The sequence below is a fragment of the Mustela putorius genome, unplaced genomic scaffold, assembly GCF_011764305.1.
Source record: "Mustela putorius furo isolate JIRA1106 unplaced genomic scaffold, ASM1176430v1.1 tig00000868_pilon_pilon_pilon, whole genome shotgun sequence".
NCBI lineage: Eukaryota > Metazoa > Chordata > Mammalia > Carnivora > Mustelidae > Mustela > Mustela putorius.
In genome coordinates, this window is record NW_025421502.1 from 2978087 (window position 1) to 2995899 (window position 17813).

General features: G+C 38.4%; 1 protein-coding gene across 11 annotated transcripts in view; it reads right to left on the bottom strand.

Moving 5' to 3' along the window:
* Nucleotides 1–10238, bottom strand: part of ANK2 (ankyrin 2) — a 323587-nt gene extending 313349 nt beyond the window's left edge. For 4 of the 11 annotated variants that reach the window (XM_045085524.1, XM_045085507.1, XM_004748048.3 and 1 more), the window contains exon 1: nucleotides 9966–10147. In XM_045085524.1, coding sequence (XP_044941459.1) covers nucleotides 9966–10049 — 84 coding nt within the window. In that variant the 5' untranslated portion in view covers nucleotides 10050–10147. Of the gene's footprint in view, nucleotides 1–9965 lie in introns of all 11 variants that reach the window. The other 7 variants (XM_045085528.1, XM_045085526.1, XM_045085517.1 and 4 more) reach the window with 3 other exon arrangements.
* Between the last annotated feature and the right edge of the window lie 7575 nt (nucleotides 10239–17813).

The following is a 17813-nucleotide window of genomic DNA, read 5'->3' on the forward strand; positions in this document are numbered from 1 at the left end:
AATGGGTAATTCAAAGGTTTTTCACAGACACTGCTATAAATCAAATGACAAGGAAAGTGTTGCCAATTTCTGAGTTCTCAAAGTACAAATTCAAATTTCTCAAAAAAGAATTTTACACATACACTTTATTTTGCTCCTGTCACTTGTTTTATTTTGTTCTGTACATTGTACTGGGAGAACTAAATCCCTTTGGAAGAACCTGGAGGTAAACTCTGCAATGTAAACTCTACTCTAATATCAGATTTATGTTCTCAAAATCATCAAACAACTATAGTACCTTGAAACACATACCAAAAACAAAAACAAAACTGATCTGCAGATAAGTCTTAGGTATGAATGTATTTTATCCTACTGAATCCACAGATTTCCACACATGCCTTCTGAAACGGGTAGAGAAGGAGCTACGTACATAACTTAATCTTTCTCATCTTGTACCACACAGGATAACAATTATCATTAGGATAGAACAGTAATCTTGACTTTCTGCAGAAGGTGGGAAGCTCACATCCATACTGAAAGGCTTTTCTTCATGAGATTTAGAAGAATTATCACAACGCTATGTGTAACTAAGTTGCCTTAACTCTGTCACAGACATACATGATCATTACATGCTGTGTGACCCAGCAAAGCACACATGTGTGGCATATAGCCCAATCAAAGTACTAGGACAGAAGAATGATCTATAGGAATACACCATTATAATAATAATCTCTTCATGTTCAGGCAGAACAAATTCCTATAGGCTACTTATAAAGCATATTCATTGGCCATTTATATATGAGCTTATGAACAGCTTTTCTATACAAACAATAATATGTGATAGATCATACAAAGGTTAAGTAACATGAACAATTAGCAAACATATTTACTACAGTTCATACCAACAATATACACATTTCAAATTCTTACATAGACCTAGCCTTTTGAATCTGACTGATTCAAGAGGATATTGAAATGATTTATTGTGACAGCTATATGGAAAATACAACAATCATGTCACTCTAATCTGATACAGGTCAGACTGGATGTGAATAAATTACAGCAGATATTCATACTAATTTAAGAAGCCAATAGAATGAATATATCTACTACTTCTGATGGCATCTCCAAACCACTGAATGCAAAATGTCTGTACTTGTTTTATTTTTTTCCCCATCTTCATTTTAAAATGCTGGGCTTTATCTCTATTGCCACTCCCCTGCTCCCACTCCTCACCCCAGTGCAATGATTACAAGACAATACTACAAAATAAAGGAGGCATCCTGCCATCACACCCTCTGAATTCAGGGCAAACATGTAGAACATTTGAGAAAAGGAATCTTTAGGGATAAGTATTATGTGAAAAGAGAACTGAAATCATCACACAGAAAATATTAAACTTCTCATATAAAGTTTTCATAATGCTTCTATTATTTAAAAAATTTTTGGTATTTTTTTTCCAGTTAGAACACCCTTATGTACACTGGCTCAACTTTTACAGAGAAATAGTTATTCTTAAAATGTTGTTAATGATCTTTAGTAGTATAATAAATTACTACATTACATTAAAATATATATAAAAGGGTATCACTTACTAGTGCTCAGTAAAACATTCTACAGTGGTCCACCTTTCATCTTTAAATTCTTCAAACTTTCCAAATCAACACAGATCCTAACACTTATTTCTGTTTCCATAGTTTTATTTCTAATATGCCCCCTTACTTTTTTCTCTTTAACCTAGAGTGTTCTCTGAGGAGGCAGTGGCAAAAATTGTTCTGATCTTATGGAGAGAACGTCCAAGGCAGCTGGAGGTAAAATAATTGACCATGAGTCACTCTAACAGCCAGTGCAGATGAACCAAGACCAAGCACAGAAACGTGTGGACAGACAGCAAGTGGAAAGGAGGGAAAAGCCATGAACTTTATGTTCAAGGATCTAAAAGTCCAATAGGACCTGGTCACTCAGAACAAACTCAAAATTATGCCAGTACACAAAGTGGGCTAAGGCTAACATAGAGCAAATGTAATAATAACCAAACCAGAAAAGCCATTTTCAGCTACCGTGTAAATGTAAAGTCTTAGGAGTTCTTAAATAAGTATTCTAGACAATTACAATCCTAGGGTAACCACAGCAGTTTCTCTAAAGGTAAAGGCACAGGTTGATTATGTGTATAATTACAAAAAGTGTCCCTACTGAATTGAGATGCCTTATTAATCTGGAGGCTTATTTATTGGAATTTATAACTGACTAAAGAAATAATTTATAAATACAAATACATGTGGGGCAAGGCTTCATAGATAAGTGATTAAAGAAATATGTGCTGGGGCGCCTGGGTGGCTCAGTGGTTTAAGGCCTCTGCCTTCGGCTCAGGTCATGATCCCGGGGTCCTGGGATCGAGCCCCGCATCAGGCTCTCTGCTCAGCGGGGAACCTGCTTCCTCCTCTCTCTCTCTGCCTGCCTCTCTGTCTACTTGTGATCTCTGTCTGTCAAATAAATAAATAAAATCTTTAAAAAAAAAAAAAAAGAAATATGTGCTATAAGAGAAGGACACAGAATAAGCCTCCCACACAAGATGGATTATAAAATGTGAGCCTAAAATTGACCAAGGCACAGAGCGTAAGGACAGGTCAGGGAGAGTTCACCCACAAAATTTATGGCTCTCAACTACAACAAATATCTCAACAGTTTCCTAATATTTAGTGTGACTTGTAATTATATGGTTGAGGTTGCCCCATTTGGGTTGCCTATCTATCCTCACTCTTCATACTTAAGCATTAGCCATAATCCAAGGCTCAAGGCAATGACTCACCCACTTGTACAGCTTAATTTTTAATAAAATAACACTGATCTCTTACCTTCTCCAGGCTCCTACAGAATTTATTTTTAGCATTGCACAATATAATACTTACAATACTTGTTAAGTATAAGTATTACATAGTACTTCTAATATTTCTGAATTGCTCATTACTTTTTTTTTTTAAATAGAAATGTCTCCCCAAACAGAACACAAACTCCATGAAGGTAACAATCATTATCTTTCATCCCCTAAATGCCATAACAGCAAATCCAGTGCTCTACACCTAGCAAACCGATACAATGTTGAATGTTGAATGTTCAATGTTCATTCAACAATTGTTGAATGAAGGGAGCTTTCCTATGGTTTAGGAGGAAACACCTAAATTAAACTGAATTAAACAAGCTGATTCTTAAAAATTGAAGCTCACTGGGGCGCCTGGGTGGCTCAGTGGGTTGAGGCCTCTGCCTTCGGCTCAGGTCATGATCCCGGGGTCCTGGGATCGAGCCCCGCATCGGGCTCTCTGCTAGGCAGGGAGCCTGCTTCCCTTCCTCTCTCTCTGCCTGCCTCTCTGCCTACTTGTGATCTCTGTCTGTCAAATAAATAAATAAAATCTTTAAAAAAAAAAATTGAAGCTCACTAAGCAAACGTTAGAAATCAGGTCTTTGTCTTAATGAGTACAAACACAAATTAGTGGGTAGAAGATGATAGTTGTTTGTGAGTTAACAGAAAAACATAACTAAAAACCAAGTCTGATAACTAAGTAGAAGCTCACCCTCTAGATCTAGGTGTATCATTAATTAGAATATATTTTACTGTCTCCCTCTGGCTTTTAAAAATTGACACTCCACAAAGCATTGGCAGGTATTAATGGATTTTGAAGAGGAATACTCTCTCATATGTACTTGGTCTCAAGTGTATAAAATAGTTAATTTTTTTCAATCAAAAGATGGTCTCAGGGTGCCTGGGTGCTTTGGTCGGTTAAGTGTTGACTTGATTTCCCCTCAGGTCATGATCTCAGGGTTGTGAGACGGAGCCCCGTGTCTAGCTCCACACTCAGTGGGGAGTCTGCTTGAGATTCCCTCTCTCTGTTCTTCCCTCCACCATCTCTTTTCCTCTCTTTCAAATAAATACATAAATCTTAAATGAAGAAAAAAAAAAAGATGGTCTCATTTGGTAGCAATCCCAACTCGACCCTTTCAAGTAAAAGGAAATTGAGATGGTAAGTTTATTTGTTGTGATGAATCCTGCCAGTGCCCACTGAGATAAAAATAGTGGTTTTATTTCTGCTACCAACAGGAATTAGAACACAATACAAGCAGGAAAGAAACAAAGCTGTAGGCATATTTATACTTTAGTATGCTCTAAATTGGGACAAGATAGTAACAAATGCAGACTTAAAAATCTTAATCCTACTTCAATATGCATTCACTTGTCTCTTCAGAAACTTTACTGAGAAGGAAAAAGAAACCAGAAATACTTCAGGAAAGAGTATATGAGAAAAGGTGTTCTTCCATATTTTCTTTAAATTTCTTTAAATGTTCTTTCATAGGACAATTATTGAAAATATCATACTAACAAAGTTTCCCAAGAATTAGAACAAAGTTGTGAAAGCAAGATCTTTTTATGCTAGCTTAATTAAATACACCTAAACCACATAAAGATACCTGCTTATTTATATTATCCCATTCATTGTTGTGGATTTCATCATAAAATGTAATGCAACCAAAAGGAGGGGAAAGAGGAGTCCTGATTGGAAGAATATTACAAACATCCAGGAAAGAAATCACCCTTATGCATTATTCCCTGATCCGAGTCAGCATTTTAGAGAATGTATTCAATGGGTAAAAGACAGGAAGTAACACTGAAGGCGGAAATCCGGAGGATATCTTAGCAGATGATGAAACTGTAGGTACCTTAGAAGCTTTGCAGGAGACACAAAGTTATATCTTAGCACCTGGTTTCCATGGGAGAAATGGTTCAAAAGATGTCATTTGCTGAAAAGTAGGAAAAATGCCTATCATTTCTCCAGTGCCATCCCCACATAGAGTCTGAATCTCCAATTCCTCATCTACAAAACTGGGGTAAAAATACTCACTGAGAATTATTTCAAAGATCAAATGAGATGGTGGATGTGAAATAATTCTACGTCCCAGATGTAGACTAGAATAGGAAGAAAAGTGCTTTCTATTCTCATGTCCTTGTCATTGCGGTCTACACTTCAAAGAAATAAATCTAAGAGCCATGTAATAACCTAACACATCTCACTGAAATTAGAGATTCTTCCTTCTAAAATAACTCCACTTCACGCCCGCTGACCACGTTCTAAAGCAATGGTTCTAACCTCCAGTGTACATAAAATCAAGGAGCTGGAAGTCTGTTCAAATCACCAAAAGTGATTGAGCCAGTCTGAAGTGGGTCCTGAGAATTCTCTTCTTTTAGAAGGCAACCCAGGTAATTCTGGTAGCTGTGGGCAGCAAACAACACTTTACTAGTATCTAAAAAAGATACTTGGCAGTGAATATCTTAGCTATGACTTACATATAAAATTATCAGTGGAAAATCAGTATCATAAAGGTAGGTAGAAAGAGCTAGAAACAAAGACATGGAAAGAAAACCACAGAATACCAGGTTGTAAGGGATTTTTCTTTTCAGTAAAAAAAATCTCTATCATCTCTGACAGATGGTCATCCTAAATACCTTCAGTGATGGGGAATTGCTGTCTTCAGGCAACACGTGCTATTTTGGGTTATAAACTCATGTTCTTAAAAAAAAAAAAGGTAAATCATAAGTTATTTGGGAAAATTGAAGAAATGGGGCTATTTTTCAGGATGAATTATACATGAAAGCCTTTCTAGCCTTGATTGAACAAGGTAAGGCACCAGCTAAAGTCAAAACTAATCTGACTGCAAGAAGATTTGAACACCCAAATGCTGGATCTGCTACCTGATTCCACTAAAAAAGCCATGCATTCTGTGTCTGCTGTAAAAATAAACTTTTTTTTTCTATGTCTCTCATTCACATTTCAATGGTGCAACATTTCAATCATACATCTGGTATCACTTTCATCTCCCTATTTAGGTAGTGGCAAGTAAACAGCAATAAAAAGATATATAACCAAAAAATGTTGCAATGCTTATGACTATTCTAAAATAACAGCCCAGAACAAAACATCTCAAGTGAATATAAAATATGCTACAAAGCCATTTTACTGCATTATTCTATTGAAAACAATAGTATTTATATTTGAATCTTTATATAGGTGTTCCAACAAATGAGTGAATTGTTATTAAGCCATTTAGTTGTTTACTCGTTTAAAAGAATTCACAAGGCTTAGTGGTTTCAGATGGCTCTGTCACGTGTGATTGATGCTGGGGCATTTCCATTTTCATTTATGTAAATTATCAAAGGCTCCTACAGCTTCTTCTGGTACAAATCCACTGCCTTGTCACTGATGCAAAATTGGAAAGTGTGGGGTACTGCACTCTAATATGGTCTTGAATTATTTTAACCTAATCTACCAAAATATCGTCTGGAATAAGAAATTTTTGCCACATTGTCCAGGGTTTAGACTAGGCTAAAACCTCTCATCCAGAGACCCTATAGGTCTCAGCACTTCCTTTTAGTCTAGGATTCCAGTTAAGAATTAGAGTAGTTCCCATTTCCTCTTTTCCATAGAACAGCCAACTCTTACCTGGGGCAATATTCGTTTGTGTGAAATCACTGGGCCTGAAGGATACTATCTGCTGAAGTAGCAGATGAAAAAGATTTCTCTGAATACTTTAGCAACAAAAATATCTGATTTATTTTCCTTGAACACTAAAGAGCATCCAGCAACAAATAAATCTCTCTCCCTCTCCAAAAGTATCTTTGTGTTCAAGCTTGAGAAAGAGAAAAGCAGCATCCAGGAGCTAACCTGATACTATCCCATTGGTCTTTGTGTTCTTCTACTGAACACAAACAATGTCAAAGAAGCATCATTTTCAGACAAGGCCATGCTGTGACTGGGATGGGGCAGGTCAGAAATGGCACCACCCCCTTATCATGCCTGAACACAGACAAAATATGAACACTGTCCAAGCCACAAAATACCAGACGTGCCCCTCTCCTGCTAAACGAGAGATTGCTAGTGTTTTTTTCTTTTTCTTTTTTTAAATCAGCTACAGCCCAAACCCAAATCCTAAGAGACCTTTCTAACTCAGTTCCTCATGATGTGCATCCTCCCTCAACGCAATGAGTTGTAACCCAACACACATTCAACCACAGGTGTGTTCCTGGTGGTCTCTGTGTGGAGGGCATTGACAAGCTCAATTACTAAAACCAGAATAGAAATTTTTAAGAAAAGCTAGAATAATTTCCATCTTCAAGGTACTCACTAAAATCCTAATAGAAAATAAATTCCTTGAGCTTGTTTTCTCAAATTGTGGGTTTTGTGGTAAAAGACCCTTTAGTTCTCTCCCTCAGAGGAATTACTTTAGTGAGATGTAGAATAAACAAGTGCATTATGGCTCATCTGTTAAATATTTACTAGAGAAAGAGGCATGTATTCAAGGCATATGATTCATCATGTTAGATCAACACCCAAGCCACAGTAAACCTGGTGGTCCACAGTCCTGGGTGCTTATACAGGATTCTACGATGGATTCAATGTGAACCACTAGTAGAAAAACAGACAATTAAAGTGATATGGCACTGGCTTTGCTCAAATTCTTGCTTTTTTCAGATTTTTTCCTTATTAGAGATGCTTATCTCTTGATTATTATTCCCTCATCAAAGCATATTTAATGGTCTAGTTTATAAATATGAAAATTCAAGATGCCTGCTGTGAAAAAAAGATGTGAAGCAGTAATCTAAAGACCTGAGTATGTTTATGTAAGTCTCAAATAATTTGAGATAAAAAGTTTCCAATTATAGTATATAACTTTTGACCTTTTGAAAAATGACTACTAGCCTTTGCAAAGTATGAATATTATATTCTGCCTCTCTTAAAAATATAAACAGACTTTCCTTCTCTAGGGCTTATTCCAATAAATAATTTCCATTCAAGAAACAGTAACAACACCTAAAAGTCATTGCCATGAACTGTATATTAAATACTGCTCAAGGAATTTGATGTACATTATTTCTAATCCTCACAAAATACCAAAAGATATGTAGAATAATTCACATTTTATAGATGAGGACCTACATCAAAGAAATTAAATGATATGCTCCAAACACACTATATAAAAGGATAGAGCTCAGATTCAAACCCACTTATATCTGACTTGACAAACTGAAGGATGTTTACTTGGGTGTGCATGTGTGTGTGTATGGTGTGTATGCTTTCTTATTAGGTGAAATTACTTTTAATCCTCAATATTCACTGTGCTTTAATAGCTCATTTAATATATGTCTCTGAATGTGTGTAAAAATTCATACACATATTCAAAACTTGCTACTAATTCCTATCCTTTCAACTGCAAGTTTGAAAAGAATTTATTCCTAAATAAATATATTTGAGAAAATATACTGAATACATATTAAAGTTATCACCTATAATGATTTCATTAGCTCTACCCCCTCAAATATTTTAAGATGGCTTTTGCCGTGTGAATTTAGGATCAACACTCAGAGCTTAAAATCTCCATGATACAGACTCCCCACCCCTTTCGTAGTTCTGAGTATAATGTTTCCAATGCAGCACAGGGACTTCAGAGAGAAATTGCAGAGGAATTTGAAATGAGAGTGTGAATTCAAGCAAAAACTCCTTCTTTCTTTTTCCCTACCTCTTGCTCTCTTTTTCTTTTCTATGTGTTTTTTTTTCCCTTTTTAAAATGTTGATCAATTAGCTAATGCTCTACAAAAAATGCCATTGAGGGCTGGAGGATCCAGAATCGTCAGGTACAAAAGGACATTCCCCCAATGTTCCTGTCTGCCCCGAATTATCCTTTGCCTTTATCAGACTGCATCACACAATCCTTATGCTATTCTTTTAAAAATTTTATACAGGGATATGCTTATTTTTATCAAATTACAAGGCACCATAGAAAGACACTAATCTCTTGTTTACTAATACCATGATCTTTTAAATATCAGAGGTGTAATGATTTCCAATTTCTTAGATCATGAGACATGTAGGTACCAGAGATCTAAAATTTCAAAGTGCAGTGCAATTTTAAAATGCATTGCATTTCATCAAAATGAAAAATGTTCATTTGTCCATGATAATGTTTTTAACGTGCTCATTCAAGAGGCAAAGCGTCTAACGTTGGAATGCATTTACATTATGATCATTTTAGATTCTGCCCATCTTATTGCCTCAAGAAATAAATGGATTTTAGGGGAATTTATTTTTTAAAGACATCTCTGTCCGAGGTGGGGCTCATATTGCTCGGTGAGGCTGCAACAGTTTACCAGAAGGAGTCAGGCCATAAAGAAAGAAGTGCTGGCATTGGGTGGGGCTGAATAGTTTGCATCTTTTCCCACTGTTTCTCACTGGTATCGTTTCCACGAAAATCAAGGGTGTGGGAATGTGTGCCAGGCTAAGAAATCCTACAGACTGCTTTGTGTACCCAACACCCCCAGCCCATAATATCTTTATCTTGGCCGTTTATCTTAATCAATGAAAGAGCTATCACACTATCATGTCTGGGAAAACCGTAGAGGAGCTAAACACACCAAAGAAATATCACACTGAGGATCATATTTCTCCTGTCACAACAGTCTCTTCTCCTTAGAAAGAACACACTCAGCACGGAACCAAAAGGCATTTGCTGTCTGGCCATCTGAAGACCATCCCCGAGCACACATCTGGCCAAAAATCTTCCTTTTGCTTCACAACCCACCTTGCTTAACGTTTGCTTTTAAACTCACTCATTCTAAAAAATAAAATGACTCTTTCTATATATAGCCAGTGAACACCAGAAGCATCCAATAGTGGCCACAAGCCTCAATAATACACATGCAGAACACACCTTATCTCTGTTCACTTCACCATGCTTTAGTCAATGTATCCATTACGAACCCTGGTTCCTTTCCTGTTCTCAGAAAGCAGCAGTCTGCACCTGCCTCTTTAAAAAGCAATGTTTGGCACTGCTATAGTCTATAGTTACTCATAATGCTCCACGGTTTCTGTAATCTCACTGACATTACACACTAACACATACACACACACATCTCTCTACAGACATTCCTAATTCCGGCCATTTACCTTTTTGGGTTTTTTTCTTCTCTGACTACCGCCGTTGAACTTCTCTCCACTGTCGCTTTTCTGAGCTGCATCTTCGTTCATCATTTTGAACAGTTTGGAAAGAAAATAGCTCTGCCATTAAACCCTGCTGCTTGCACAGACCACTAGCGAGTATGCACTTACTGGAGGAAAGCAGGAGGAGGAGGAGGGGTGGGGAAGGGGCGCGCGCTGGGAGGGTAAGGATGGTGACGTTGCCATGGCAGCAGCTGCCACAACTGTTTATCTAACTGCATTGTTAAATCTGATTCAACCAATTACCATCAGGGACCCGGACCAGCTACAATGAAGAAAGCCTTGAAAAAACAATGCCAGGGACTCGAGTGATATGGGGAATCTGCTAGTTGGTTCCTGACACACCTTCAATTCGATCTGCTCTCAACCCACACACAAAACCTGCACTTAATTTTCTTCCTACAGGTACTTCAACACGGAACAGACACAATGCATGATGAGAAAACTCTAACAGTCTCAAATGTGTCTCTGAACCTGAAGAGATACATTTCAGCCGGTGAAGAGGCTACTCAAGGAAAAGGATTAAATGTTAATATCCTAAAGTGCAGGTAAGAAAGTTACAGTTTTGTGATGTTATTCACTTGATTCCAAATGATACTCTTCTAAAATTCAGCTCAAGGATGACTTTTGTCATGAAGCTTTGAGAAGCTGTTCCCCATCAACCAACTAACACAGACCACTCCCTCCTCTGGGCTGCCTCCTTCCACTGTACCCTTCGGACAAGCACCTGCGACACATCTCCTAACTCCACGTTCCCATCAGGAGCTTCTTCAAGCCAGGGATAGTGAGTGTGAGTGTGAGTGTGAGTGTGAGTGTGTGTGTGTGTGTGTGCGCGCACATGTGCGCGCTTGGGTGCACATGCTTGGGTTGGAAGGAGATCATTAAATTTCCCAGAACCAAGCATGATGCATAATATATTTAAGGCAGTTAATTAAGGCTTGTCAAATATATATGTAATATGTGGGGGTAACACAAATACAAGAAATTCAAGCAGTTAAAACACTGTATAACTAATCTTAACCTAATTCTCCTTATTAACTGATAAATAAAACACAATCCCTGCTTTCAAGGAGCTCATATATAAAGTTCCAGAATTATTCTTGATAAGAAAAAGAAAACAGGGCTGGTTTTTATCACAGGAAACCCAATTTCGTCTTCTGGATCAAGGTGCCATATTTGTATATTTGTACTTATTAAACTGTGGATGCAACCAGAGCCCAGCATATTCTGTACAAATACACATGCACACACTAAACACTCATCTCAATTCCTAGAAAACAAACTCACTGTATAATACACAGAATACTTATATGTAAAAATAAAGTAAGGATCAACCTAATGAGATAAAGCATATAAATACACTTTGAAAACGGAAGGTGCCTATGTAAATGTGTTATTGCGTTGTTGATCCTACCATTATTATTACAAATATACGTAATCTTCAACCTAGAAAAATCAACCTGAAAAATGTTTCTTACATGGAAATGGCTACCAAAGTTAAGAAGTCAGCTTTCCAATAAGCATGAGAAGGAAAATTACCTTCTCTCCCCACTGCTATTGGGATTGCCCTTCCTCTCTGTTTTAGTACCCCCCCAAAGACCTTTGCACAGCCTCATCTAGAGTCAACCGAGTCTTTCTGCCCCTTCCTCTCTCTACCCTCCTTCTGCTTGACCAGAACACTCCCACCAGTGACACCTTGGATCCCCCAGCCAGGAAAGGGGCAATGGGCCTCTTTTTTTCTGAAACAAACCCCTAGAGGAACCTCTAGAGAAGCCTCTGAAAGCCCAACTCCCACTGTTGTCAGAGCCCGCCAGAAATCCCCCACCGTATCCTCCCAATCCGCTGTTTTCCCCTCAGCCATCCCACTTATTCCTTCACCCATCCCCATGGTGCCCCACTTACTTGACCTTGCTTAGGAGCACCCTCAGCCTGGAAATTGGGTTCACTTCTCAATAAGCATCTGTCAAATGTTTACCATGTACCAGGAACTAAGCATTAGGGATAGACTGTCCTAACCACTGGGGATAGGAAGGTCAACAAAACTGGCAACATATCTGCAATTGTGGTGCATCATTGCAATGTAAATTGCAAAGAAGTGTACTTCACATTTCAATGCTTTATGAATGAGTAACATCTGATTATGTTCAGGCAGCCTCTCATAACAGTGTCTTCTCTATAAACACCCAAATACATAGTACATAGCTTTAAATAGTCAGATTGAGGCCTCCAATTTTTTTTAAATTTTTTTTATTTTTTTATTAACAAATAATGTATTATCAGCCCCAGGGGTACAGGTCTGTGACTCGCCAGGTTTACACACTTCACAGCACTCACTATAGCACATACCTTCCCCAATGTCCATAACCCAGCCACCCTATCCCTAACCTCCTCCCCTTGGCAACCCTCAGTTTGTTTTGTGAGATTAAGAGTCACGTATGGTTTGTCTCCCTCCTGATCCCATCTTGTTTCATTTATTCCTTTCCTACCCCCATACCCCCCATGTTGCATCTCCCCTTCCTCATTTCAGGGAGATCATATGATAGTCGTCTTTCTCCAATTGACTTATTTCGCTAAGCATAATACCCTCTAGTTCCATCCACATCGTCGCAAATCAGGCCTCCAATTATTAATGAGCTATTAACTTCTGGGTGTTTGGTGTTGTTCTGAAATATCACTTAAGCTTTTATATAATATATATCCATTACAGAGTGAAAGTACTGCACAAACACTGTACCATATAGCATACCATAGATGTTAATATCTACATTGAAAGTGTAAAGTGAAATCTCACTACATAGATAAATAAAACAGCTTCTAGTAGTGCCATGTTCATTACAGCAGTAGAAAGTAAATATCCTACATATGAAGAATGTCAATAAGATGTTATGGTGTTGTAAATGTTTTAGTTCCACTTTTGAGACTTCCGATCAATTTTTTTGGTGCCTCGCTGTTCGATACTAACTTTGTATTCTCATAGGGCATGTGTTTGACTGGATTCTAAACTCCTTGAGGGCAGGATTTTTTAAAAGATTTATTTATTAATGATTTTTTTTACTTATGATTATATGATTTAATTATGATTGTTAATTTAAGATTATTTATTTATAAGATTTATTTATTTATTGAGAGAGAGAAGAGTACGAGTGGAGGGAGGGGCCGAGGGAAAGGGAGAGAGAATCTTCAGCGGATTCCCAGCTGAGCACAGAGCCTGACTTGAGGCTTGATATCATGACCCTGAGATCAGGACCTGAGCTGAAACTGAGAGTCAGTCCTTCAACCAACAGAACCACCCGCACGCCCTGTGTTGAGGGCAGAATTAATGCCTATTTTCACATTCCACATGGAGCCTAAGTCACTGCACGACCCATATAATAATAGGGGTCCAAGAACTTTGAATGCAATAAAGGAACATTTTCAATATTTACCACCCAGTTTATATTTATGGTTAAATTTCCAATGGGTAAATTCTTTATTTCTTAGATTTTCTTTTTATGTACTTCCTGATATCTAGGAGCTAATGCATAATAAGATTTTTTTAAAAATATTTGAGAAATTGGAGTTGCTGCTGCTAAGATAGCAATGATGATAACACCTTATACTGGTAAAGCATTTTATAATTCATATAATTTTCAGTTCCAAGGATAGAAGCCCCATGAAGCCTGAGAACTTTGTTCTCACTGAAGCATGTTAAGCACTTACAGCAATACTGGCATGTGACACACCCTCAAATATTAAGTGACTTCAATGGGATTCTCACCACCACACAGGGAAAGGGTTAATATCAATCACAGTACAGGTGAAAACACTGAGGGAGGAAGTGGTTTTGGTGACTTTCCCAAGATAACAAAATTAATAAAATACAGAGCTAAAGGGAAAAATCACAGAGCTAAAGTTCTGATTCTAAGGCCACTGTTCTTTTATTAAATCATGGCTGATTTAACAAAGCACACACTTAATCAAGTGTGGTAAGATGAGCAAAGACTAAGGTGGAAAATGCCAAGAGCAGAAACCACAGTTAGATGACAGTGGCCTAAGTAGAAAAAGGAAATCTTTATTGATTTTAGGCTAAGAATATTTAATAGGCACAGAATTTTAGACGTGACTGAATATTAATTTTAATACGCCTACTCTATTTTGTTGAACAACCAGAGTTAAAAGTATTACAAAATGTGACACATACTACTTCAAAAAAACTTGTAACATTATTTGAGTGGGGGAAAGTCCCCTGAAGTATAAGCAATTATGTCTTAAACGTAGGTTAACTTCCAAAAATTCCTTGGTCAGTCAGAGTTGTCAGGTGTTAAAAATACAATTTTTTTTTACATCAACAAAGTTATAAATAAAGGCTTGGTTCTCTAAGACCATCAAAAAAGCCTTTGAGGAATGCCTGAGTGGCTCAGTCAGTTAAGCATCTGTCTTTAGCTCAGGTCATGATCACACAGTCCTATGATGGAGCCCGACATCAGGCTCCTGGCTCAGTGGGGAGCCTGCTTTTCCCTCTGCCTGCTCCTCCCTCTGCTTGCACTCTCACTCTCTCTCTCTGACAAATAAATAAATAAAATCTTTATTTGAAAAAAAGCCTTCAAAAGGCTTTCCTATTCACTATTACTTGTGGTAGAGAATCTTAACAACAAGGCAGAGAGAGATTGAATAGTGGTTTATCAATTCTCTTTTCCCTTAGACCACTGTCATAGTTGAATTGTGTCCTGCAAACCACACACCCCCACAACAAAAACTACGAACACGTGATTAAGTCTTAACTCTCAGTACCTGTGTATGTAACCTTACATGGGATTAGAGTCTCTGTAGATGTAGTCATGTTAAGATGAGGTTGTAATGGATTAGAGTGGCCTTATTCCAAGGACTGACACCCTCATAGAAAGAGAGAAGACAGAGAGACACAGAGGGAAGACAGCCATGTGAAGACCTGGGAAGAAATTGGAGAAATGTAGCTGCAAGCCAATGACGACACACTGCCAGATAGCCACCAGCAAGAAGGTAGGAGGAGGTAAGGAAAGATTCTTCTCTAAAGCCTTCAGAAGCAGTCTGGCTCTGATGACACCTTGATTTCAGACTTCTACCCTCCACAACTATGTGAATAAAGTTTTGTGATTTTTAAGCCACCCAATACTTTGTTTTAATGACCCTAGGAGAGTACAACCATATTTTCCGGCTACCTTTGCCACTGGGTGCAGCCATGTAACTTAGTTCAAGCCTGCAGACAAGATGAAAGTGTTTGCCACTTTCAGGTCTAGCTAAGACAACCCTCCCATGAGCGATCTCTCTTTACCCATCTAGTGGCTAAATAGAGAGGAATACATAATCTAGAAGGTGGAAGAGCAACAGGTAGGAAAACAGCCCGAGTCCCTGAGTCACTGTGTGGAGCAGAGTTTCACTTCTTCTTATTCCCTCCTCACTGACCCTCAGTAGACCAGAATAACTTTTTCTCATCAGTATTTCATCACTGAGATTATGGTGTTGTTTGTTACAACAGTTAGCCTATGGTAACTAACCAGATCTACTTATGTTTTCCAGGGATTCTGGAGCTATACTCCTATTTTTGGTCACCTGTTGTGTGAATGATACTCTCAGTGCATCAAACCCTTTAGCCATGGGAAAGGGATCCAATGTCCAGGAGCAAAGGAGCTACTCTGATGAAAAAAAGAATCATAAGTAATTAGAGGGGAATCAAAAGAGATGAAAAGAAAAATATTATTGATTAGGGGTGGATATGAGAAAGGGGATACCTGATGGGTCCCAGGGGATCACAATCTCAAAGCAGCTTTGGTCCACTCTCCTATCTCTCTTCCTGAATAAACTCTTTGTTTCTTTTATGTTTCTAAATGTCGTTGCTTCTGATCCACTGAGGATGAAAACATAGAATGCTTGTCCATTTTACCAGCAAGCACAAAGCTTCTTGAGGTTCTCTAAAGATTCTTCTTTTTCTTTCCTTTTTTAGTACTTTTGTTATCAGTGGGGAAGAATAGGAAGGAAAGGATAGAAAACAAAGGACAAACATAGCTTCTCAAACTATGTTCACCATAAAAAGTCCTAGTATGTGTTGGGCTGTAGATATTGTTGGGCTCAGATCCACTTCTGAATGTCAGGGCTGCTGTCTTCTGGTGCTTCTCCTGAATTGCCAGGTGTTCTGCACAGGTCTTATTCAATATGGTCTCTCTTCCACAGGAAACCTGGGTGGACTCTAATAGTCAGACCTCCTTGGAAGCTGAAGTCAGGCTTACAGGCCAGGCAGGAGACCTTCTCATTTTCCCTTCCCAGCTCTTTGCAGTTCCACCATCAGCAGCAGCAGGAAGGACTTCCTCTCCTTCCTTGTGATCCACCTCTTCTTCTCATCTATGACTTCCCCTTCCATTGTTCATTTATTCCTTTAGTCATGCAACAGATATTTTATTGGGTGACTGACACCTATATATTAGGCCTCATGCTTAATGTTGGTGCATTAGCATAAATTAGATAATCTTTGCATTTAAAGAGCTTACAATCTAAAAGTGGGACAATCATGGAACTAGAAGTGCAGAGACTCTATTTATAGAGGAGAGTAAGTGCATGATGGAAGTATAAAACAGGGATCTCCAACCTTCTGAAAGAACAGGACATGCTTCTGAGAGGAAGTGACTCAAATACTGAGAGGACTTAAAAGACAAGTAGGAATTATCGAAGTAGAAAAGAAGGTGTAATGTGGGTTTGGAAAGAATGGGAAGAACATGGCATTTGCAGAACTGAGAAAGGCCCATGTGGTTGTATAGTAATCAGAAGGCAGACCTGCAGTAGTGACTCCATCCTATGCCTTAAAGTATCACCAAGTGTGCCTCTCCATCCATGTGTGACATCTAATCATTACTATACAATGTATGAACCATGTAGCAAGATGGCCCTGTTAGCTCAGGGATGTTAAAACCAGGTTATATAGCCAGAAAAAGCAGATTTGGCGACCATATAACATATCATCTCTAGAGTTTCAGAGAATTTGTTTAGAGATAGAAAACCAATCCTTGCTCTGGAGATGAAAAATGCCATGACCACAAAACTGAGCACATCCCCCATGAAGAACTAGGAACACTTAAGAAGCCATACCCGGCAACTTCCCTCAGCCTGATGCCACCAAGTCCCTTGGCAAAAGTATATACTCATTGTGCTTATCCCAATAAATTTATAACACAATAAAGTATTCATATTCACAAAACCACCACTTCAGTCTTCCGTGGGACAACTCCAGGCTGCTGCAAAGTAAAAGGTGAGGCCGGCATGCGAAGTAGAGAGGTTTACGGAGGGATCACAGAACAGAGAGTCTAGTAAGCCATGTTAAGGGCTTGGGATTCAGACTGAAAAGCCACATGAAGCCATCTCCCATGGTTTAAGGAGAGGAGCAAAATCATAAGCTTTTGTGGTTTTGTTTCTGTTTTAAAGAGTATTCTCTGTAAGGAACTATTGTGTGGGAGCCAAACAGAGAATGGATGTGAAGGCCTGCGTTTCAAAGGCTCTATCGGCAGTCTGGGAGGAAAAAGAGATGGTGGCAGAGTGGACAGACACACTAGTCTGTCACCATTAACGGTGTTTCATTCATAAGCCCAAGGAGAAAGTAAGAAGCAAGAAGACGGTTGTAGAGAGGCCTCCTGCCTAAACAGCAAGGGAAAGAGACTTCATCTTCATCAAAGTCTTGGACTGGGAAGAAGCCTCGAAGAAAAATTTTTGAAACCCATTTCATTTAACAAATCAGAGAACAAAATTCGGAAAGATTAGAGATTGCTCCTGAGGCTCTAGAACTAGTTAGTAGCA